The 25241-nt window shown below is 41.0% G+C and overlaps 4 protein-coding genes and 2 long non-coding RNA genes across 8 annotated transcripts; 4 read left to right on the top strand and 2 right to left on the bottom strand.

Annotated features, from left to right (window-relative positions):
- The first annotated feature begins 254 nt into the window (after positions 1–254).
- Positions 255–3502, top strand: LOC135618800 (pentatricopeptide repeat-containing protein At4g14850-like). Its single transcript, XM_065120045.1, has 2 exons — positions 255–3302; positions 3391–3502. Exon 1 carries the CDS (start codon positions 375–377, stop codon positions 3204–3206), a length of 2832 nt encoding a protein of 943 aa, XP_064976117.1. The 5' UTR covers positions 255–374; the 3' UTR covers positions 3207–3302; positions 3391–3502.
- A 142-nt stretch (positions 3503–3644) lies between these two features.
- On the top strand, positions 3645–8390 carry LOC135618801 (exocyst complex component SEC15B-like). The gene is made up of 2 exons (XM_065120046.1): positions 3645–7228; positions 7822–8390. Exon 1 carries the CDS (start codon positions 4793–4795, stop codon positions 7214–7216), a length of 2424 nt encoding a protein of 807 aa, XP_064976118.1. The 5' UTR covers positions 3645–4792; the 3' UTR covers positions 7217–7228; positions 7822–8390.
- Positions 8391–11040: 2650 nt separating this feature from the next.
- On the top strand, positions 11041–14185 carry LOC135618798 (serine/threonine-protein phosphatase PP1-like). 2 transcript variants are annotated; one of them, XM_065120042.1, is made up of 5 exons: positions 11041–11309; positions 12715–13274; positions 13387–13590; positions 13673–13691; positions 13844–14184. In XM_065120042.1, the coding sequence occupies exons 1-4, from the start codon at positions 11108–11110 to the stop codon at positions 13688–13690; spliced, it is 984 nt and encodes a 327-aa protein (XP_064976114.1). In that variant the 5' UTR covers positions 11041–11107; the 3' UTR covers position 13691; positions 13844–14184. The 2 variants fall into 2 exon arrangements, with proteins under 2 accessions (XP_064976114.1, XP_064976113.1); XM_065120041.1 differs by having other exon boundaries at positions 13673–14185.
- Positions 14186–14372: 187 nt separating this feature from the next.
- Positions 14373–18193, bottom strand: LOC135618799 (mediator of RNA polymerase II transcription subunit 28-like). The gene is made up of 3 exons (XM_065120043.1): positions 17900–18193; positions 14762–14874; positions 14373–14657 (listed from the first exon to the last, which is right to left on the bottom strand). The coding sequence occupies exons 1-3, from the start codon at positions 18156–18158 to the stop codon at positions 14523–14525; spliced, it is 507 nt and encodes a 168-aa protein (XP_064976115.1). The 5' UTR covers positions 18159–18193; the 3' UTR covers positions 14373–14522.
- A 695-nt stretch (positions 18194–18888) lies between these two features.
- LOC108953613 (uncharacterized) lies at positions 18889–22660 on the top strand. 2 transcript variants are annotated; one of them, XR_010489013.1, is made up of 5 exons: positions 18889–18947; positions 21786–21892; positions 21991–22076; positions 22170–22243; positions 22333–22660. It is a non-coding gene; the product is annotated as an uncharacterized LOC108953613 (long non-coding RNA). The 2 variants fall into 2 exon arrangements; XR_010489012.1 differs by having other exon boundaries at positions 21786–22076.
- A 737-nt stretch (positions 22661–23397) lies between these two features.
- Positions 23398–24132, bottom strand: LOC103993678 (uncharacterized). The gene is made up of 2 exons (XR_010488938.1): positions 23905–24132; positions 23398–23757 (listed from the first exon to the last, which is right to left on the bottom strand). It is a non-coding gene; the product is annotated as an uncharacterized LOC103993678 (long non-coding RNA).
- Positions 24133–25241: the final 1109 nt, after the last annotated feature.

Below are 25241 nucleotides of genomic sequence, written 5' to 3'. Positions count from 1 at the left end.
ATTCCAAGTGTTGTTAGTATATATACCAATTTGTGCAGTCAGATAAGCATATTGCACACAACTATATATATAGCAAGATCAAAATGGTTAACATAAAAAAAAAAGTATTATTATTATTATTTTTTGCATAAGGTGAATGAGTCATACACGATCAAATTTATATTTTAGATGTAGTTGAAAATGAATTGTCCTCCCCAATTTGCCAAGGGATTCATTCATGCATCGAGATCTCGCAAGCATACAGATGTCGCTGTGCAAAGAGTAACCAGTCGATATACCTGGGTGAGACCAACCCGCTGCCAGCGCAGGTAACACTCGGCTTGGATTGGGCCCAACAATTATGGCCTGACTCGTGTTGGACTGCGTCTGCATGTATGCTGCTTCCCTACCCGTCCTATACGCTTCCTCTCTTCCATGGGGTTGTGATGAAGCTTTGCCGCCTCCCCCTTCCCACCTCTTCGCCCTTCAAGCCCTTCCACACCGCCGCCATATCCATCCTCGAAGACCATCTCACTCCCGCCTCCGCCGCCAATCTCTCTTCCCACCTCTCCCCTCCACCGGAATCCCCGGCCTCCTCTGTCTCCAATCTCACAACCCTCATCTCCGCCACCCAGTCCGTCGGCGGAGCCGGTCAGATCCACGCCCACCTCGCCAAGTGCGGCCTTTCATTCGGCCCTCCTTTCCGCCACCACCTCCTCACCCTGTACTCCAGATGCCGCTCCCCCGAATCCGCCCGCAAGCTCTTCGACGAATTCCCCGACCCGGACCACATCTCCTGGTCCGCCCTCATCTCCGCGTACTCCAACAACGGCCTCGGCCGCGAGGCGCTGTTGTCCTTCAGAAAGATGCGATCTTTGGGCGTTCGGAGCAACGAGTTCACACTTCCGTCCGTCCTCAAGGCCTGCTCTGTCTCCTCCGACTTCATCGCTGGCACACTAGTCCACGCCTTCGTCATAGTCACCGGGTTCGAGTCCGACGTCTTTGTTGCGAACACCCTCGTTGTCATGTACGCCAATTTCGGCCTCCTTTTAGACTCCAAGAGATTGTTCGACGGCATTACCGACTGCAATTCTGTCTCGTGGAACGGATTGCTCGCAGGCTGTGTAAGGAATGAGAGGTTCGAGGAGGCAGTGTCATTGTTTCAGGAGATGGTGATGGATGGAATGAGGCCGAATGAGTTTGGCTTCTCCTGCATCCTAAATGCATGCACTGGCTCGCAGGATTTATCCTGCGGGAGGGCAGTTCATGGCTACCTTACCAGGCTTGGATACCACTCGGACCCTTTTACCACCAATGCTCTTGTGGATATGTACGCCAAGTTGGGAAACGCCAAAGCTGCAGCTATGGTTTTTGGGAAAATTGCTCGACCGGATATCGTTTCATGGAACTGTTTTATTGCTGGTTGTGTTCTTCATGGGCATGATAGCCGGGCATTGGCATTGTTGGTGGAGATGAAGGCATCAGGAATGGTTCCAAATGTGTTCACTCTGTCTAGCGTTCTTAAGGCTTGTGCAGGAACAGGGATGCTGGATTTAGGCATGCAGATACATGGTAACTTGATCAAGGCTGGTTCAGATTCTGACTCATTTGTCGGTGTTGGACTTGTTGATATGTATGCAAAATGCAATTGTTTAGATGATGCAATGAAGGCCTTTTACTTGATCCCTGAACAGGACTTAATATCATGGAATGCTTTGATCTCGGGGTGTTCACATAGTGGGAGTGATGATGAAGCCCTCGCCTGCTTCTCTAAGATGAGAAGAGAAGGTCTGATCTTTAACCGAACCACTCTGTCGGCAGTTCTTAAGTCCACAGCAAGCTTGCAGGCAATTACTGTAACCAAGCAGGTGCATGGACTCGCAACAAGAGCAGGGTTTTTGTCAGATCCTCATGTAGTAAATGGTCTCGTTGATGCATATGGGAAATGCAGTTGCCTGGAGGAGGCAGGGAGAGTCTTTGAGGAATGCCAATCTGGTGATGTGGTGGCTTTCACATCTTTGATTACAGCTCACTCCCAGAGTGGGCAAGGGGAGGAAGCTATCAAAGTCTTCTGTGAGATGCTAAATCAGGACCTGAAACCAGATTCATTTGTTTGTAGTAGCCTTCTTAATGCCTGTGCTAGTTTATCTGCCTATGAACAAGGGAAACAGATACATGTACATGTGCTAAAGATGGGGTTTATGTATGATGTGTTTGCTGGGAATGCACTCGTTAACATGTATGCAAAGTGTGGTAGTGTTGAAGATGCCACCTTAGCTTTCTCTGAGATACCAGAGAGGGGGATTGTCTCATGGTCTGCTATGATTGGAGGACTCGCCCAACATGGGCATGGGAAGAAGGCCTTGGATTTATTCTCTAAGATGCTTGATGAGGGTCTATCTCCAAACCACATTACCTTGACTAGTGTTCTTTGTGCTTGTAATCATGCGGGCCTTATTGATGAGGCAAAACAATATTTTGATCTGATGGAAGAGATGTATGGGGTTCAACGAACACAAGAGCATTATGCATGCATGATTGACCTTCTTGGGCGTGCTGGTAGATTAAATGAAGCAATGGAACTCGTGCATCGTATGCCTTTTGAAGCCAATGCTTCAGTATGGGGAGCACTCTTAGGGGCTTCTAGGGTTCATGGAAATATAGAATTGGGTAAACAAGCAGCTGAGATGCTCTTTGCCCTTGAGCCTGAGAAGTCTGGAACACATGTGCTGCTTGCAAACATGTATGCTTCAGCAAGCATGTGGGACAATGTTGCCAAAGTCAGAAGGTTGATGAAAGATAGCAGGGTGAAGAAGGAGCCCGCAATGAGTTGGGTTGAAATGAAAGACAAAATTTATACTTTCATAGTGGGGGATAGAAGTCATGATAGGACAGCTGAGATATATGCTAAGCTAGAAGAGCTTGGGGACCTAATGAGAAAAGCTGGATATGTTCCTATGGTTGAGACCGATCTCCATGATGTGGAACCAGGGGAGAAGGAAGTTCTCCTTTCTCATCACAGTGAGAAGCTTGCTGTTGCATTTGCATTGATCAGTACTCCAGCTGGAGTTCCAATTAGAGTGAAGAAAAATCTTCGAGTGTGTAGAGATTGCCACACAGCATTCAAGTTCATATGCAAGATTGTTTCCACGGAGATAATACTTAGAGATATCAATCGGTTTCATCATTTCAAGGATGGGGCATGTTCTTGTGGGGATTATTGGTGATTGTGGAGTTGACTGATACTACTTTCCTCAAGTTCAAAGATGTGCTTTCTGGTTAACCAATGCTAGCAGTAAGACAGAGAACATATTGAAGGCAAGGTGGGTTTACCAGTGATATGTTTTATTAAAAGTGTCACCAAAAATTTTAGTTGGTTTATTATAAGAGATTACTTTTTGGTCTTGGCAGATTAGTGAAACATAATTTTTTTGAGGATTTGGGATGTATCTTGCTCAGCTTCTCAGGTTGTATGATCAGATATTTCTTTCTTCTATGAATTATTTTCTGGATTATCGAAGAACAGTATAATTCCTTATGATATCATCTTTCCCATATCAGAGTACAGAGATCACAAGGTTTGTTAATTTTGACCTTCCTTGATCTTTGGTTTGCATTTGCCATCTTAAATTGTCTCTTAAAATTCTTCTTTACTATGCTACAATATTGACTTCAGATTACATGCATCATACTGTTTACTGTTTTATCTGCTTTCTCCTCTGGTTTTCAAGTCTCTGGTTAGCACAGTTTTCCATATACCTTTAGTGGTTTATCCTTAAAATGGTTGTATCTAGGAGTGACAAATTGTCGACTGATGCCTTTTTTGTGTTCTCTTTATTAGGTGTTTCCCAAGATTTACTAGAGAGTGCAGTAAAATCACCTAACCCTTATTAGGTTCAATGTTTTGGAATATAGGAGATTTTACAAGACCATAGGATGATGTGTATTATTAAAAGGTAAAAATGACAAAATCTTAAATGATTGTTGGAATAAATTAAGATCATTCCTAATTTGTCTATAATGCTCTATATTTTTTTATTTATTGTAAAGCAAAGTATGTTGCATTTCCATGTTTTAGAATATAGGAGATTTTAAATGACCATAGGCATGATATAAGATTATGTTTTAGATGATCAGAATTAGTCCAAGATTGAACTTGAGTTCTAATTGATATAGCCAAAGGTAGTAATTTTCTTAGTTGAGTTTGCTCTATTGTGAAGTCCATATCAGATCCATCAACCCATCATCTTTGCTCTCCATATTGGTTCCATGAGATCCTTCTGAATCCCCAAGCTTTTCCATCTTTGATTTATTCCTATTTTCTGGCTTCAAAAGTACTTAAATTTGATGCAACACCTTCTCCTTCCATTGGAAAAAAAAAAATCTCATTCTTCAGATTTTTGTATTTATTAGAACTAATAAATAAATACATGGATGCAATTGGGGAAAGAGGATTTAAAGATAAACTTTTTATTTGATTTATTTTATTATATTTTTCTCTTGCATATAAATTTTCGTATGACTTTTGTCAATTCTGCTGCTTGATCGGTGGGTCCCGTTCGACGAAGGCATGTATTAAGGCGGCCTCACCCGCGGCGTCTTAAACGCGTCGAGACCCGAGTCATGACGCGGCCCTCGTCCTCCGCACGCGGGCCCCGGGCGAGCCGGACTCAAAGGGGTGCTTTCGTCATTCCAATAACTCTGTTTCCACTGTTGGGGAAGCAGGCAGAGTCCTCCCGTCTTATACGCAAGTCGGACGAGCGCATGACTCCTTCCCTCCCTCTCTATCGAGGGCTAAAACGAGGGCTGATCGATGCGGCGGAAGGTGGCACCGGATTCATCGGCAATGGCGGCGGTGGGAGGCGGCGAGGGGGCGACGGAGGTGGAGCAGGCGCAGCTGTCCACGGCGATCCGTAACGGAGAGGACCTAGGACCCTTCGTGCGCCGGGCCTTCGCGTCCGGGCGGCCCGAGGCGCTTCTGTCCTCCCTCCATCACTTCGCACGGTCCAAGGAGGTGGAAATCGAGGACGTGTGCAAGGCCCACTACCAGGACTTTATGGGTGCCGTCGACGACCTCCGCTCCCTCCTCTCCGACGTCGACTCCCTCAAGTCTGCCCTTGCCGACTCCAATGCCGCCGTCCAGTCTACCGTCGGCCCCCTACTTGCAGCACTTGACGCCTACCTCGAGGCCCGCTCCGTCGCCGACAACCTCACCGCCGCCATCCGCGCTGCTCGCCTCTGCTCCCGCCTCTTCGCCCTCCTCGCCCGCGCCAACGAGCATCTCGCCGCTGATCGCCTCTACCTCGCGCTCCGCGCCATCGCAGCCGCGGAACGTGACCTGCTCCAAGCCGCTCCCCACCCCACCATCCGCCGCATGCTCGTCAGCCTCATTCCCGCTGTCCATGCCCACGTCGAGCGGAAGATCTTCGAGGAGTTCTCCGACTGGATGGTCCAGATCCGCGTCGCCAGCCGCCACCTCGGCCAGATCGCCATCGACCGCGCCTCTGCTGCCCGCCAGCGCCAGGCCGAAGAGCAAGGTATTCGCTCCGGCTCCACCATCACTACCTCTATCTTCCGCGACCATCCATACTCCCTCCGCCTGGAGGAGGAGGAGGACGACTGGTCTGGCGACGACTCCGACGACCTCGCCGCGGCCCTCTCTGATGGCGAAGCTTCGATCCTCGATCTCATCCCTCTTTACCGTGCCCATCACATCCACACGACCCTCGGCCTCGAGGAGCGCTTCCGGCGGTACTACTTCGAGAACCGCAAACTGCAACTCACCTCTGACTTCCAGGTCTCCTCCTTGACTCCCTTCCTCGAGTCGCACCAGATCTTCTTCGCACAGATCGTCGGATTCTTCATCGTCGAGGACCGCATCCTCTGCACTGGCGGCGGCCTCATCGCACCGCCCGATGTTGACGCCCTCTGGGAAATCGCCATTACCAAGATGGTGTCAGTGCTCGAGGACCAGTTCTCCCGGATGCAAACGGCTAACCACTTCCTCCTCATCAAGGACTACGTCAGCCTCCTCGGCGTCACACTCCACCGTTACTGTTACTCGGTCGACCCCCTACTTGACGTTCTCTCCAAGCACCGCGACAAATACCATGACCTTCTCCTCTCCGACTGCCGCCGCCAGGTGTCTGAGACCCTTGCCGCCGACAAGTTTGAGCAGATGCTTATGAAAACGGAGTTCGAGTATTCCAAGAACGTGCTCTCCTTTCAGATACAGACATCTGAAATCACCCCAGCCTTTCCCTACGTCGCCTCCTTCTCCTCCAGCGTCCCTGACCTCTGCGTCATCTGCCGGTCCTTCATCAAGGACTCGATTAGCTTCATGTCTCACGGTGGGCAGCTTGACATCTACCCTATCGTCAAGAAGTACCTTGAGAGACTCCTGGGTGAGGTCGTTGATGGATCCATTCTACACCACATCGAATCCAGGAGTCTTGGTGTCTCCCAGGCAATGCAGGTGGCTGCCAATATGGTCATCTTGGAGCAGGCCTGCAACTTCTTGTTTCGCCATGCAGCCCAGCTTTCAGGCATTCCACTGCGCATAGCAGAGAAGGTAAGAAGGGAGTTTCCTTTGAAGAAGTCTCGCATCGCAACAGAGGAGCTCCTTCTGGGGCTGCTAAGGAAGAAGATCAATGATTTCATGATGCTGACAGACAGTATTAGTTGGATGGCGGACAGCCCACCCCCGAGTGGGAATGAGTACTCCAATGAGGTGATAATATACCTTGAGACATTGGTTTCTACAGCACTTCAGATACTGCCCATCCAAGTCCTTCGACGGATACTTCAGGGTGTCTTGACCTATATATCTAACACTATCATGGGTCTTTTCCTTAGTGACACTGTCAAGAGGTTTAATTTGAATGCAGTGATGGGAATTGATGTTGATCTTAAGAGGTTTGAGTCATTTGCAGACGACCAATCTCGCTTGTTTACTGATTCTGATGATTTCGTTGCTAATGAGTTAAAGCTTGCATTGTTAGAGGCAAGACAGTTGGTTAATCTGCTCATGTGTAACAACCCTGAGAATTTCCTTAACCCAGTGATCACGGAAAGGAGCTACAACAAGCTCAACTACAAGAAGGTGATCACAGTAACTGAGAAGTTCAGGGAATCATCAGATCGGCTATTTGGAACTTTTGGCACAAGGGGTGCAAGGCAGAATCCAAAGCAGAAATCATTAGATGCTTTAATAAAAAGGCTCAAGGATGCTAGCTGAACCAGTTTCCTGGTAGAGCAAAATAAAAGAATTTTTCTTGATTTCTGTGAATTATAGATGGTTTGTTATTCATTGTTTAGAACTTGCATCCTACTCTGGTTAGTGAAATTATCATATTATTGTCCTCTAGATGTAATTTTTTGCAGTGACTTAATCTGTCTTCTATCTGGATCTGTGGATGAACTAAATATAGAATGTTTTGCTTTTCTGAGCTGAAACTTTCGTCATATTTTTTATACCCAAATAGCCAAGCCAAATATATGATTGACAGGATTATTGTGAAACTCTTCATGGTTCTAAGGTATTTCTTGGAGACCTTATACAAGAAAGAATAGGTTCTGTCATACAAGCTTTACATAGACAATCAGTTTTCATACATTCCTATGATCCATCCTATCACACACAATATGAAATCACATTATTCATAAATGTAACTGTCACAAGGTTAGGTTACTTTGAAGTTGAAAACGATATAAGCATAAAAAAATTCATAAAATCTTGTTTCTTTCAGTGATAGAGATTACTTAATTTTGTACTTTAGTTGAAGAATTTGGATTCTAGATCATATCTGCATATGTTATACTGACACCAGTTTTGCTAGCAAGTGCTTGGCGAGGCGAGACCCAAGCACCTCAAACCTATCTGAGCAAGGTGTCTTTACTTGGGCGCCACCCAAGTGAGAACCTCAAGCCGGATGTTGGTTGACCCAGGCGCTTGTTCAGGCCAACCCAGGCATAGTGAGTTCGGACCACGACAGACTGCGAAAATCAGGAACCGATCTGGCGGCCAGGCTGGTTGGGGTGTTAAAACTATTTCAGAACCAAACAGGTGGATACCTGCTTACAACGGTCGAGCTGTTCACTGGTGAAGTGGTTTTCAAGGGTTTGGGTTTTCATTTTTTTGGCAATTAGAATGCAAAACGGTATAATTTGTGGTAATTCATAATCTTGGCTGTATGAGCAATGCTTTTGAAATTTGGTTCTGTTTGTGCTAAGAGATGAAATTGATGACATTGAGAGTAGAAACTTTGTTGAATATTGACTTTATTGTGTTTGTTCGTGATGCATATGTTGAATATCACAAGCCTTTTTTATTAGTTTGTATTTTGTGATGTTTTCGTGTGTTCCGGACTTAATTGTACTAGTCTACAATGAATGTTACTTTTGATGTGTTTTTTTATAACAAAAAGTGTATATTCTTTTTGCTTTTATATCGTCGGCTTTTTTGGTTCAATGGCCACTGCATTTGACAACAATGTCTTTTATGATGGTTATTTCTACAATTTCTATTAATCCTTTTGTAAGCTGTTCAAAGACAACAAGGTGCATTGAAGGTCAAAGCATATATATGCATTACTGTTACTATCTTGAGGTATAGTTGTTCTCTCTGTTTCTTTACCTACACTTGAACCAATCATGAACTGACTAACAAATGTCATGTATCAATGTTTCATATGTATATGTTTCATATACACACAGCTTATACTACAACATGTCAAGGAGGTTGGAAGCATACTTTTGGTCCATACAACGCCTAGTCTGGTCAGTTCTTTCTGGTCTCTTTGTGATGATCATTTCTTCCTTTCATTTTTATCACTGTTGCAGAATGTGCCCCACCTGGTATCTCCATGGAGAGCTAATTCATACTATTTGATGCATAATGTTCTCCACTTGTATTATGTTTAACAACTGGAGTCATTAAAAGCTTGAGGTAGAGTTATTTTGAAGCTTGTAGTACTTCTGTCATTTTTTGATGTATCTTCACTTTGAACTATCTTGAATAAATCTTGCCAGTATTATGTCTTTGTGTTGTCCTGCCAAATTTTGGCTAAAAAGTTCCAATTTAGCTGCATGTGTATTTGATATTTTTCTGCCTTCTGATAAATATAGCGTTATTAACTGATATAGGAACATTTATTTTAGACCCTGATCTTTGATGGCAAAGTCCAATGCATAGTAGTAGCTAAATTCGAAACCCTGTGATATGAGAATAGCAATGGAATAGAGTTATTGCCTCTTAAATGTCACACCTTTTTCTGATTTCGTTTGTGGCTATCTTGGAAGGGATTATAAATGGATTATACTTACAACTGTAATGCATTTATCTTATTTTTTCCAACTGTAATGTGTTTAGTGGGATTCAGAATCTGTGTGAACTTATGTTGAAACTTCTTTCATGAATGCCATAACATTAAAGTAGCAATAAATCAGTCTCTCTCTCTCTCTCTCTCTCTCTTAAATGTCACACCTCTATATGATTTCGTTTATGGCTCCTCTTGGAAGGGATTAGTAATGGATTGTTCTAGCAACTGCAATGCATTTCCCTTCTTTTTTCCACTGTTCAGGTTGATTCAGTGTTTATTTGGTCACAGATTTTGCATCAACTTATGTTGAATCTTCTGTGCAGCTCCAATATTATTGGGAAGAGAGAACAACTTGAAGTAATGGAGGATCTGTGTTCCAAGGTAAGCAGAAAGTTAGGAAGTCCTACTTCATAAGGCAAAATTTGGACTCCAACCACGTCACAACCCGTGTTGCATTACACCCCTGCAGCACGAGGGGGTATTTCCCCACGTCGAGCCAAAATCCGTATCAAGGAGGCACCCCTCGATAAGTCCTGTCTTGGAAAGCTCAGGATGGTACCGCATGGCGCCATTTCGTGTATTCCGAGCAACGACCGCATGAAGGTACCACCTCGTTACCCCGTGATCGGTCGTCACGCCAAGTCCACGTACAATCGATCCTTGCGTAATAGTATAAAAGCCTCTGACCAGCATCTGGCTAGGAAGAAGAAGAAAGGGAGGAGGAAAAGTGGCAACTACTGACTTGATCTACGAGGGGCCAAAGTTGGGAACCCTACTCCCTCGACGAGGGCCTTCTGTGCAGGAGCTCGACCACCCCCGGAGGCGCAGTCGCCCTGACCAAGAGACGCCTTCTCGGAAGACGGTGTCAGCATCACGACCGAGAGACATCCTCCCGGAAGACGGTGTCAGCGCCTCGACCAAGAGTCGCCTTCCCACAGATGATGTCAGCATCTCAACCTTGCCAATATAAGTCAGCTTCAACACATCTTCTGACCGATCGTGAGCTCCCTACAATGACCTATTGATCAAACTGTGTTGACTCATCGGCCACGACGCATCAGTTCACTAACATGACTCTCATTCTCATCATCCACCCATTGCCCTGACTAGTTCTAATAACAAAGATAAAAAATTCTCAAATATACCAGATGAAGTATAAACACAATAAAATAATTAGTCCACATAGACACATGTTATATATGAAATTAGCGGATTGATGTGAATCTATATTGGACTCGATAGTTATAAGCTCACATTTTTGAATTCATGAGATTCACTAATTAATGCCAAAAATTTGATAGAAACATCCCAAATAGATGAACCTTAATTCTCCTTCAATCTTCTCGAGGCAAAAAAGATGGACCTTAATCTGTAAGGCCCAGAATAGGTAAAAAGATATGGTGCAAGCATTTTGATCCAGAATATGAAGGACAGTCAACTAGCGTTGATGACTCCCAACGCCTCTGCACTTTCTTCTACCGACAAACTCTCTCGGACACAAAAATAAATACCAATTAGTAAATGGAGAATATTTTTCTACCACCATCGCAGGCCCAAATTTGAAGCGCGGGAAATGCTGGACCCCACGGACGTGTAGCGGTTGCCCGCCGAGGTGGTCCAGATGGGACGTCGGTCGCGCGCGTAAATTGTGCGCGTACCAAATGCTCGTGGGCTCCAAACTAACGCCTATTTCGCATCGCCGCGCCTCTGAATCATTCTTCTTCAAATAAATAAACGGAAAATAAAAAAGGGGTCGTCCCCGTCGTCGCCTCCTCCTCCCCCGCCACCGATACGACGAAGGGGGGAAGATGATGACGACGAAGAGCTCGATGGGGGCCATGGAAGGGGCGGTGCTCGACGACGTGATACACCGGCTGCTGGAGGGCAGGCGGAGCGGCCGCCAGGTCCAGCTGTCGGAGGCGGAGATCCGCCAACTCTGCCTCGAGGCCAAGAACGTCTTCCTCGCCCAGCCCAACCTCCTCGACCTCCACCCCCCCATCAAGATCTGCGGTCGGTTCTCTCGTACTCCTTTGCTGCATTCACTCTCCGTTCCTTTGCCGCATCGCTGCAGTCTCTCCTCGATTTCTTGATTCGTGCTCTAAGAATTGGTCTTATTTGGTTGCTGTTCGAATAGGGTGATCTTGTTTGGCACATCATCTTGCTTGGCCAATGTTCGTCGTATATCTCCCTTTTGTCTTCCTTCTCTTCGGTCAAAAGCTTCAGCACGAACTACTGTTTGCTCACGTCCAAAGGGCAAATCTGCAGATCCTTCGCCTGTAGATGAGCTAAACATAAATTTGGGGCTTTTTCCTAATAGCTTAATATTCTGAGAGGACCTTTTCCTTTACTCTTCCATCCGTTTGCTTCGTCCACATATGTTGCAGACTTTTGTCATAAAGAACATATTTCATTTTCGAGCTAATTATAAATTATTTTTCATAATTAACTACTTTAGCATTTTGATCTCTATAGTTTTCAAAAAATATATTAGATTAGGTAAAATATTGAGATCCTTATACATGGTTTAAAATATAATTTTACAAGATTAAAAATAAGAAAGATAGATGATTTTATTGAAACAACGGGATTAAATGTCTCACTTTCGTAAATATAAAGATCTCAATATAACTTTTGAAAGTATAGAGATTGAAATACTAAGGATAGTTAATTACAAGAGATAATTTATAATTAGTCATTCATTTTTCAGATGACTATTAAGTTACCTAATATCTTCATTGAAATATTGGTCTATATAACTATTGAGATAATCATTCTTGATGTCAAGATAACCAAATGTGTCATGACAAAGTAAGTTTTTGGTTTGCTACATGCATCCTAAAATGCTTAAAGCTCAAATTATTACGAGGAGCATTCAAGTCATACATAGAACTTTGTTCCTTCTTCTATTTATAGTGTAGGATTGTTTGGGGTGTTACAATTTGCCTCTAACGTCTTAGATGATCATTGCATATTATTAATATGACCATTACATTTCATGACAACATACTTAATTAGTGAATTTGAGAAATATGTCAATGATTACTTAAAGGTTTTCAAGTCATTTTGTACTTAAGTTTTGTAAAGAAATTTTACTGGATATAATTTCGATGATTGGTAAGTGTGTTTGCTACAGCATAAGTTTCAAAGAAATTTTAGTAGTTAAAACTTTGCTAATCAGATGTGATCCAAAATATTTGAAATCATAGTGTTGTTCTTTGGTTTTAGGTTAATTCGGCAAAAAATGTAGTTTGCCATAACTTTATGCACGCTAATGGTTTTATAAAATACTTATTAGATTAGCAAAGTTAAGTGTATATTTTGTTGTGTATGTCTGTTAAACAGTGAATTACATTACTTGGATAAAGATATTTTTCTGTTTTAATGCATGAGATATATATATACATATATATTACAGGTGATATTCATGGACAATATCTCGACCTTCTCAAGTTGTTTGAAATAGGTGGCTTTCCTCCTAATTCAACTTATTTATTTCTCGGAGACTATGTGGATAGGGGCAAACAAAGCTTGGAGACAATATGTTTGCTCTTGGCATATAAAGTCAAATACCCTGATAAATTTTTTCTTCTACGCGGCAATCATGAAGATGCAAAAATAAACAGAGTCTATGGATTTTACGACGAATGTAAAAGGAGATTCAATGTTCGACTATGGAAGACATTCTGTGATTGCTTTAATTGTTTACCCATGGCAGCATTGATTGATAAAAAGGTATTATGCATGCACGGGGGCCTTTCACCGGAGCTGAATAGCTTGGATCAAATTAGAGAAATCTCAAGGCCCATTGAAATCCCAGACTATGGCCTTCTCTGTGATCTATTATGGTCTGATCCTGATCCTAAGAATCAAGGATGGGGCGAAAGCAATCGTGGGGTTTCAGTTACCTTTGGCGCTGATAAACTTGCAGAGTTCTTGGAAAAGCATGATCTTGATCTAGTATGCCGTGGTCATCAAGTTAGTAGAGCTTTTTCCTCCTCCCTTTTCCTTCTTCCTACTCACTTCGGTTCCTATATATCCATCCACTCATGCGATACAAATGTACAACTCACATAAAATTTTATCCTAGGTAGTTGAGGATGGATACGAGTTTTTTGGAGAACGAAAATTAGTTACTCTATTTTCAGCGCCAAACTACTGCGGGGAGTTCGATAATGCAGGTGCATTGTTGAGCATAGATGAAAGCCTGTGCTGTTCATTTGAGATATTGAAACCTCATGATCCCATATCTACTCCAGGCAGCTCCAACACAACAAAAGCAGCTCCTAAGAAGGTAAACTTGCTTGCCCGGTGAGGTGAGTTGCTTTATATCTATCCTCTTTTCTTCGATTTAATTGTGAAGATGTTTTCTGCAGGGCTTGTCTAAAGATTAAGGTACTTCAAACTGACACCTTGAATTCTCCTTGTTGAAGATTCTTACCGTTTGTTGTGGCCTCCAGTCAGTAGTTGGCAAAGATTGACGTTTCTTCCTTAAAACTCAGAGATCTAAAGGGTGTTTGCTAATCTGTGGTACTTAATTCTGATAGGTCTTACAATCCCTTCAACAGCCAACAATCCTAAGGGTCAGAAGAGCCAATCCCTTCAGCAGCCAATCCTAAGGGTTAGAAGAGCCAAGCTTGTCCAACGCGCGCTGGCAAACAACTGTAAATTTACACTAAAGCTTTGTTCTTTGTACAGCAATCCGTAATTGTTCTTCCATGTCGTCTTCTTCTTCACCCATGTAGGTGGCTGGATTTTGTACCTAATACTTGCAAGAGAATCTCTTCAGACGCTGCCAGTGTTCTGGGTATCGTTCCATACACTCTCTTCTTAACTTTCAGTGTCCCTTTAGTCTGTGGTGGTGTGCCTATTACATGCTACGGAAAAAGAAAAGGAATTATGATCTGAGCTTGATCCAAAAGAAAATAGTCTTCTATCTTGAATCCCACAAGGTAAAAACCATAATTTGAAGCTCATGGAACTCAGTTTCTCAATAGGGTAAACCTTTGGATACCTTCCGATGTCATCATATAGTATTATAGCAAAGGGATTAAACCTACCAAGACTATCGAGAAGTAAGTATATGCTGACATTGCATTTTATTCTAATCAAACTTATAGCACATAAAAACTGTTATCGTTGGGCAGTTAAGTAAGCCAGAAAAGGATCATTTCTTCCTTGTTTAGCACAAAAACTTTCCTCGTGGTTGAATGCAAATTCCAGGTTCTACACCGTCTCCAATTCTGTGACGTGCTTCTCCAGCTGTTCTTTTAACTCTTTCCTCCACCCATCAATCAGCCTCTGATGCTTCTTGATCAACTCGGTTTTAGTTTTTAACTCTTCCTCCATCGCAGATATCTCCTGGAAAACATATGATTCCAGATGAATATAACCACTGGGCTTCATCTTTAGTTTCAAGCAAAGATGCATGAGAAACCTTTAAATTTGCACACACAAAAGTGTACCTTGCGAAGCATTTCCTCCTTGGTGGGTTCGTCCTCACGCTGCAGCCCGACGAAATACAGTTGGAGCTTTTTAGCGGCCTCCATAAATTCTCGTGCGTGTCGTTCAACATCAACTAGAGACAATCGGTCAAAGATCAATGTTGAATGTTGACAGGAATCCATGCTAGAAATACAAGCCCTAATTTATGGATATGTAACTAATGAATCTCACATGATGCTTCTACATACTTGACAAGGTTTTCATGTGTGTGTGTGAAGAGTTTGCAGATAATTTAGACCATTATATTTAATCTCCCCAATGAAACAGAAGAAATAGAAAATGAAACGAACAACCACATATAAACCGTTATTTTTGTCATTCACAAATTGCAATTTAGCAGAACCTTAAAGAAAAGAACAAAATAACTAACTATCAAATTTAAAAGAAATAAGCAACTATAGAACCATAGTGAATTGTTAGGATTCCTAGTGTATTACAACAAAGTTATGTAATTGTAATGTTCCAAGAATTCCGATCCAAAGATTCAAGTTCGGTTCGAGACCAATACCAGTCCCTGGCTGGATAGATACGGAACCGATATATACTGGTATAACAACACATAGTACGTCAGTGTACCAGGCAACCCAGGTCAAAGGGAAAGAGGAAGAGAAGAGTGGAGGAGGCCGAGCATCTCCAGAAGAGAAGGAAAAGCATAGTAGGAGGAGGAGGAGGATGAGAATTGGTGGCAAGGCAATGGTGAGCTAATGGGCAGTGACGGTGGTGACAAAGCAACAAGCAAAATAACAATAGAGCCACTCGATCGATTGAGAGATAGAGAGAGAGTAAAGTAAATAAATGTTAGTTGTCTTTATTAAAAATATAAATAAATAAATTGATTTTGAACCAAATCAGACGAACTTGTTCGATCAATCTGTATGCTGATTCTTGGTCAGACCAGTAAAACTGGAGAGATCAAACATGTCCGACCATAAACACAATTATGATCAATGATGAACTAATGTAAAGGCTAGCTAATCTCATGTTCTCTTATGATATTAAGCAATAGCAATGAGATAAACTAAATGTCAAAAAGAAAATAATCTAAACATTTCATTTCAACACGGGAAAACGTTACAATCTTGTCAATAATAAGAATGAAGCAATTGTAATTCTGTCAAACAAAAGCAAAGACATTATATATACCCTTGTCTTTGGAGTTTCATATTCTTGCTGTTCTATTTCATTTAGTTGCAAAGACAAGTCAAGCTCTCTAAATCAGTATAAATTAGAGGAATCATATACAAATAGAAAAGTTGACTCTTCTTTCCTTGCTTTCCTGGGTACTTATCATGGATAACAACAACCAATTCATATGAAAGTAGAGCCATGTTACTGCAATGGTGTCAGCAATAACTGCCAGATATCTCCACAAACTAGTTCTTTTCCAGTTGTAGAAGGACCAACACACTATAAACAACAGTCTCCATGCATGTTAAAGATCTCATTGCAAACACATACATATAAAGCAGATCTCCAGTATATGAGATTCTTCTCTAGAAAAGCATACTTCTTTAAAGATGCAAATATCAGTAAGTAAATTTTTGGTAACTCAGATCTCTTGTCCCAAAGAATCCATAGTGGCTATGAAGCTATTTGAATCTTTTGTGGTTTCAGCAGAGATGAACTTCTATTTTCAGGATATTTTTATTCCGTACCATCATAGAGCTCACCTCAAGGGATTTAACAGTAGTATCTAGAAGTTGCACTCCAAGGTGTAATAACACAACCTTTCATAATATTATTCCATCCAAATCTGATGGCAAGTTCCAGGAGAGCAAGTGACAAAGACAAACAAAAATGAATAAAAAGGATGATCATGTTTCCTTGATGATAAAATATCTCAACAACTAGTTTTAAAACCATAAAGTATCTGTTACTAGCTTAAACTTCAACTCTCCGCATTACAAAGTGCCCAAACTAAGCAAATAACCATGAAAATGAGATAATTAAGCAATTATGATCATATGTTTAGTTGATCTAAAGGTCCCAACTACGTTACACAAAGTGCTATTTCTGCAGATCTGATCTTGTGATATCAACATGCTTTATTCAAAACCCTAAGGTTAAGATTAATCAAACATAAGCACCAGGATATAATCAGAAGCAGAAAATTTCCCTGGTTAGTAAATTACCAAACATCGCTGTGGTTCAACACTGCTACCCGACAGATACAGTACCATGAATGACATGCATTAGATTTTCCACTTCTCACAAAAGTTAACTCATGGATATGGGCATGAAAATCTGACATGGACATGTATCCATGTGTCGCAAGGAGTTATAATGTTCTAACAATGTGAAATACTGAAAGTCAAATTAATGAAAGAACATATAGTAATAAAAGGATTTACTTCTTATATATACACATTCATGTGAATATTCTTTAATTTGTATCATTAAAGAGTTCAATAAGTGACTGTAGAACAGATACGTATCCAACATGACTTGTGGATGCAGACATACAATTCCATGTACATTGACATAAGCAAATGCTAAGTTGAGTGAACTTAACCAGCAATATATCTAATTCCATTGATGAGCAAAACTAGGATTCAGCAACATGTTCAAGGATGCAATCTTTTTTCATTTGTCTCTCTCTCCTTTTTCTATTCAATGTTGCAATTCTTATATCAAAGCAGCAAGCCCAAAGTATCCAGAGTTTTCAACCGACTAGCTATTCACGATGGCATGCTCAAGATAATTCTCGTTGGAGCAAATCAACAAACACCTAATGGCCAAATGTCAGTCTTCAGCAACCATACGCATGATTACCTCTATATTAGGTCTACAAAATTTGGCAACGAAGCTATGGCCCATTGTCATTGAAGCAAAACAACAAACATCTATCTGTTCAGATTACCATCTTCACCTGTCCCAGACACGGGACCCATGAAAACCTGGCAAGTAGGCACTGAAGCTTTGGCGATCTATTCAAGGAAACGTTAATCCAAAGTTCTGATCTATCCTGCATTACCAATAGTGACTGGAGTTCTAAGCTACAAAGACGAGTGATCTCTAAGCTCCCAACTTTTTCTCCCAAAAACGGATTCAGCGAGCAAGAAAGAAGGAGATGGATCAGAATGCGTTAGGGAACTGACTCTGGTGGGAGCAGTGGACGGAGCGGTCGACGGCCTGGAGCTCGCGGGCGGGAAGGCAAGGGAGAAGCGCCGCCTCAAGCGCCACCACGCAGGCCATCATCTCCTCCCGCTGCGGCGGGGACGGTACGGGCGGCGACTCCAGCTGAGCCGGGTGCCCCTCCGCCCCCATGGGGGACCTCGAAGACAGCCTAGCCCGGGACGCCGCGGCATCGCTTCTCTCTGGCTCCGACGGTGGAGCCTGCTGCTGCTGATCTGCCATTCCTAGATGATTCGAGAGCAGGAACTTTCAAGAAACTAAATAATACGCTTCAACTTATATATATATATATATATATATATATATATATATATATATATATATATATATATATATATATATATATATATATATATATATATATACATATATACATATATATATATATATACATATATATATATATATACATATATATATATATATACATATATATATATATACATATACATATATATATATACATATATATATATACATATACATATATATACATATATATATACACATATATATATATACATACATATATATACATACATACATATATACATACATATATATATATACATACATATATACATATATATATATATATATATATATATATATATATATATATATATATATATATATATATACATGAGGGATTGGATAAATTGTCATATTAAAGAATATTTTATAGGGTTATGATAAATAAAATATATCTTTTTGAAAATATTAAAAAAGATATTTTTCGAGAAAATCGAAAATTATGAGTTTTTCCGAGAATTCGCCTTTTTATTCATCTGAACTATCATCTTTAAGCGGGCCAAATAGAATTGGGTACTTAATTTATTGGTGGGCCAGACCGGATTTGGCCCAATAAAGAACCATTTTAGGCTGAGCGCAACTGATCGAGGCTATAAAAGGGCAGCCGCGCTGAGGAGCATCTCACACTTATTCAAGAGGGTAGAAAGAGAGGGAAAGACTGCGGGTGGAAGAATAGAGATGGCGGAGCCAGAGGTGGAGGTAGATCTCGCGTTCCATTCTCTTTCTGATCTGATCTTTCAGTTGCTTTTCCTCTTAACTTGATGTCGATGGCTCTCCTTCTCTTGTTGTTCATCTTTCTTATGGTCAAGGATTAGCATAAACAGGAGCAGATCTGATCGTCTTTGTTCACGATGTGTGATGCTTCAATCTTCTTTCCGTTTTCTCTTTCCGGTTGATCTATGAGTAGCACAATGATTCTCCCCGTTGATAAGTAGAGATTTTGGTTCTTCGTGAGTAAGGTGGATGTACTTATTGATCTGGATATTAATGCATAATCATATCCCTTTCTTGGAGACTTCGATCCATATTGTACTTCCTTTATTAGATAAAGAAACCCCCGTGTGCATAACTCATTTGTGATTCTTGTTGTGCATTGCATCAAACAGGAGAGATGGTGCATAAGTAGCAACATGTTGTCTTGTTTGTAAGAAGAAATCTTGGCGTACAAGCCTAAGGTTCATCAACTACTTTGACATATCATATATGGATTTCTTGATTTGAGCAATTAAAAGATTTTTATCAAAACTTGTTGTATATGTGTTCTTTTTGCAACGAAATATCATTTTATGAGCATTATCTTGATGTACTTGAGTACCTAAAATTAAAAAAAGGTAGTTCGAATTTAGTTTAGTCTAGCAATGATCCTGTCAGTGTCTTGTAGAATGGAACTAAATGGCATATTTTGGCTTTTTTCATACTTTTGCGAGGTTCAATTCTCATTTCTTAAATTTTTGTAGTAAAGGTTTAATTCCTGCCCAATATTTATCTATTTAAAAGGAAACATTGATATTTAGAAGCTACAACTTTAACTAATTGGATATAGTTTCACTGTTATTTCAATATATCACCTTAAGGCACAAAAATATGTACCATTGTCAAATCATTTTGATAAGGTAAGTAGCTAACTCTTTGTTTTCAGTTTCTGACTGTGGCATTAGTCTTGTGCCTTTTGGTGTACCATATTTTTTCACTGCTGTCTTCTCCCCCATCTGTGTATGAATAACATTGGTCATCATTGTCTGCAAATTATGTCTTCGCTGCTTTTTCGTATGACTCTTTCTTGTTTGCTTCCAAATTCATTGGGATATTAAGGTCAAGACAATTGAGGTTGTGGGACAACTTAATTACATCGAATTTTAGATGCTAAATAATTTGTAGATGGTTTTAGAAGCATTAATGATGCAGGTTATGTTTTGATTGTTTGTGGGTGATGCATGTCTTCGAGTTGCAAGTCAAAGCAGGAACGTTCTTTTCAAGATTCTCTGTATGCTGATCCCCATTGCTTTTGGATTCTGTCTGCTTTATAGGGGTTGTTTTTCTTTTATCTCCCTAGTTGTGTTGATGATTTGGTCCATTATTCTAAGAGAACCTGAAATCAGCTTATTATTTTTAGTTGAACTGAAAGTTCCAATACTTAAACAGCTTACCTTGAATTTTCCCTTGCAGAATGCTTGTGTTGACTAGAATTATGTTTATGAATGTTGTGTAATAATGTAATCTTTCCATTTGGAAACTACAATATAAGTTGCAAAGGCTTTGACTGCATCTGTTTAGGATGTGCTTGCACTAACAGCTTACATGACACTTGCCAGTGTACATGTTTTATCATGACAACTTTTTTAAGAAATTGTTTAATCCAAAACCTTTCTTTATGCTCTTTATTTTCTTTTGTATCCTTTCCCATTTCTTATGTGCCTTAAAAGTTATTTTTGAGGGAACGAGTAAAGTTAAACGTGGCTACTATTTTTGCAAAGTTAAATCACTCTATAGTCTATGGCCATCCTTGCTTTCTTTTATACTGTTATAGGTTTTTTCCAACTCTACCATAAGTCCAGAAAGGCTGCTTCATTATCATCCTAGAATCTCGAAAATAAGAATCTATGGTGGTCAGCAATTTGCTGGTTTCCTTCAATTTCCATCTAGCTTTTTTTCACAGGCCATTATTTGCAAAGTGGTACCTTAGTATGAATGTTTGTAATGTGTGACAGTATTTCCATAATAAGAACTGAGTTGTATTGATTTACTCATTTACCGTGAAACATAATACTGCAGTAGATGTGTGCCATAAGGTTTGTTCATTAAGCTTCTTATGTCATGCTTCCAGCTTATGATGTGTAAAATTATTGGTTTATGAACGACTGAAGTTAGACCTTAAGCACACAAGAATAGGAAATATGAACACATTATCATCAATGTACAGTTTTCATAGCTTTTCATTACGATCTCTGTAACTCTGCAGTGCTAGTTTTTTTTTTTTTTGTAATTATAGTTACGTAAAACATTTTACTTATTGTCTGCTTATTTGGTAACATACGTAACAATCAAAAGGTGATGGTCATTCTTGCTTTTGTTTATCTTTCCCCACTTAAACATACATCAAATCCATGCCACCTTAAAAGCCAGAGGAAAGCCATCCATGTTGCATTTTCTACTTGTTCGACCTTTAAGAGGTTCAGAATATGCTTTTCAGAGGGACATGCATCAACATCATCACTGATAACCTTGTCCATGCTTGTGGCCTTCCCTCCTCCTGCCTTTGGCCTTACTCCAAACGTATTTATTTTGTTGACTTGTTTTTGTTTCTAAACAATCCTGTTGCAGAGATATATTTATTTTGTTTCTAACTCTGACTAGTGGCAGCGAGATAAAACAATTCATTCTAATTAGCCACATTTACTGAGAAACCAACATATCATCTGAATTTTTTCTGAGCTCCTTTGTATTGTACTGCAGCCCTTTCCTCCCCATGCCTTTAAATCAGCGAAAGTATTGACATTGATGTTCTTAGGACTTCATAATATTTCTGTTTATGTGCAGGTTCATACAAATTGGAAAAGTACTATGTATTCCATGAAGAAAAAGTACAAGAAAAATCCAGCATGACACAATACTTTTATTCAGTTTGGTTGTATACTCTGCTCATAGTAGGAACTTCACAAACTGCTACCTTGTGTTACAATCCTCAAAAGTTTGTCTATTACCACAACCAACCGTGATTAAGGTTTTTGTTGTTTGCATATAGTTTATAAGCTTGTCAATACTAGATATCAATCATGACAGAGGGATGTTAGAAGTGCTCTAAAATGTTGCTCAGTAGGAGTGAGATGGGTAAGCTTGAGATATTATCGACCAATAAGATTATGACAACTCTTGTTTTACTTTAACGTTGTGATGACTGATGAGTGAATTTCTTGCTTGCAGGCCTTTGAGAATGTTGCACGAAGATGTTGAAAATTAAGCATCATAATTTGGCCTTCCTCCAAAAAAGATCTCTGGTGTGTACCAACATCAATTATTTTCCACATTCTAATAAGCCGACTTGGACAACTTTTTCATAGCTTTTCCTCTCATGTCAAAATCGCAGCTAGTCGAGCATTTTATTCTGAAATCAACATCAACACCTGCACTTCAGAAACATGATTTCTCTACTAATTAGTGCTGTATCACTGCACAGTGCTTCGGAGTCTATCACATGCAATCGACCCTGCAAGGTACATCCTCATTACAAATTTCTCGAGTTATTTGAATCTTTAAGCTGATGCTTGATGCTAATTTATAAGTTGAAATCAAGATGGTTTAGCCTTGTGAAAGCTATCGTGTTCTCAGCTTAGGATGCATATATTCTAATCTATTATCCTCCTGTCACGTAGTAAACCATCCATGATATTGCTAGATAACGGTAGAGGGCACAGGTGGGGCAACATGGGGTTTGGCTGCACGCACAGCTTCTTAAGTATCCTAAGAGGAAAGCAACAAATATTGGGTGGACGTTGCTTTCACTTTCTCCCGTGTGTGCTCGTGCTTGAGAGCTTTTAGTTTGGATAAGGTGTCATAGTGCAGGTTTCATGATAGGCACTCGTTGACATCGTTATACTTGGAGGAATCTGATATCTCTGGAGAGTTACTACTTTGATGTAACATAAGGCAATCCTGAATTAGATAGCTCGTAATGTGGGTTCACGTTTTGCTTCACGTAGCTGTTATGGCGTATGTAGCACCGCGTTACCCTTCCCTTTGTTATGTGACGAGAGAGAGAGTAGCTATTGGCATTGTTAAAACTCAAATTTTCTTTTATTTTTTATATTTACTTTATCATAAAAGAAAATTTACCATAGAGGATAAGGCAATATTTACAGTTCTTTGATTCTTTGATGACTATGCACCATTTTCTTATTCTTTTTGTCCTATTAAAAATCTTTTATTGACGGAGAGAAAACTATTTTGGTTATTTTTTTATTTTATTTTATTTGTTAGTGTGGGTAGCTCTTTATCGTCCTCCCTTGTGTTGAAAGGAGAATGATTAGTCTTATATTAATAATAAATTAATATTAAGATAGATTTACAAGGATCTGATATATATATATATATATATATATATATATATATATAATTTAAGTCAAACCAAATTATCAAAGCGATTAGATCGTGATAGACCTAAAGAGCATTCCATTTTCATATCTCGAGAGCTCACTCCGCATCAGCCACTCGATTTCTAGAGAATTGTGCAATCGGTGGTCTTTCCTCGGTTCTTACACTGCCCGCCGTATAGAAAACAGAGCTCTCGAAAGGGAGCTAAAGAGCCTTGCCTCTTCCTGCCAACTGCGGCTTCTAAAGAGCAAAACCACCGGCGAGCGCCCGTCGCCTGGCGGTTGCCCTCCCCCCGCGGCGCCCCACCGGGTGCTTCCCGCTCGCCGCGGTGGCCAGGGAGCAGTTGTCTCTCTTCCCGCTCTCCTCGTCCATAAATATCTGCCGGCGCCGGCACTCTTCGCTGCAGAAGGCTCGGTCCCCTCTGCAGTAATGTTAAGTCAGAAGCCAGCTAAGTAACACCCCTGAGAGTGAGAGAAACAGTGTTCCCATTCCCCGATTGCCCCCATTCAGGGACACTCCGGGAACATATTGAACTGTAGAAGAAAGAAACTTCTCTTTGGTTCCTGACCTGTACATGTAGATATCTTTGCCGTGTTGAAGTCTTCTCCTGCAGAGGTAACAGTCTTCCAGAAAAGTGCTCCTCCGGGTAGAACAAGAAGAAGTTAAGGAGGAAGTATAGTTCTTGAGGGAAATTTTGCTTATGATATGGGTGTCTTTTGGGAACGTCTCTTGGGTTTCTAATAGAACGCTTAAACCCGCCATGCGCACACTACTCCCACTCCTACTCTGTTTCTTATTTTCATCATCTTCTGAGGGGGTGGGAAAGGGAGAGCGTATTTAAGGAAGAAGGCTGCGTCTGCTGCTCCGTAGGAACACGGTGGCGGTGGAGTGCGTGCATGCTCTGATGGTGATTGGGGAAATGGTCCCTGGGTTGTCTTTAGTGGGTATATTAATGGGAGATGCTGTGTTGATCTGATTGGGAAGCTTGTTGAATCAGTGGGTGATTGATGCCTTCCCATCGTGAATGGATGGTGCACTCAGAAACACTAGAATATGAATCAAACAAGTAGGGAGTTGCCACAGGAGAAAGTGGATTGGCAGGCGGTGGAAAGCATATTGGGAATCCCTTGCCCCTTGTTTTAGTTTTAGTGGGCTCTGATTCTACTCTTGATGCATTTCCTGCATTTTGCTTTCACCATGATTTCTACAGTTGGGATGCTCTGTAATGTAGCTGAGACTGCACATTAAGCCCTATTTATGTCTCCCGTGCATGTGGTGTTTCTGGAAGTAGGCCTGGTAACAACTGACATGTTATATATTTTGATCTGGGAATTGGTAGGTAGAAACCACATCGAACACCATCAATGTACTAAAATAATGATGACATAATTACGTGATTGCCTGGAGTAGGCTAAGGTATGGGCGAGCATTGACCATCATAAACAAGTGAACTAGAGAAGGGTGTGAACCGTAAGCCGAGGACGCATCCGTGCGTTAGTGGGGATTTATTGACTTCTAGCGCTCTCTGTCCTCCGCGTGTCCTCTGTCGCACGGGGAAGGGACCCACTCAGCGGCCTTTTGGTCCTGTTTCTTGCGTGGCACGTCTATCCTTACTGTGATGAATCCAGCCTGGGACTGAATGCACGAACCCATATTCTAGATCAAGTGCATGCGTGGAAGCTACGTCATTTTCACTAGATATATCAATCAGGTACCGAGTAAGGCATTTTTTGTAGCACAGAATTATTTGGTTGTGGGCCCTAAAACCCATGGGCGAAGAGAGAATCCAATATGCCGCATCATGTCCTTGTGATGTGGATTTGACTTCCACGCAAGCAAATTTTAACTTTCATGACTCCAATTGAGATACAGTTCCTGCATGACATGTTTACTTTCAATTTAATT

The sequence above is a fragment of the Musa acuminata genome, chromosome BXJ2-8 (genome assembly GCF_036884655.1).
Source record: "Musa acuminata AAA Group cultivar baxijiao chromosome BXJ2-8, Cavendish_Baxijiao_AAA, whole genome shotgun sequence".
In the NCBI taxonomy this organism is placed as follows: domain Eukaryota; kingdom Viridiplantae; phylum Streptophyta; class Magnoliopsida; order Zingiberales; family Musaceae; genus Musa; species Musa acuminata.
The sequence above is the reverse complement of the archived record's forward strand: the minus strand, read 5'-3'. Positions and strand labels throughout refer to the sequence as shown.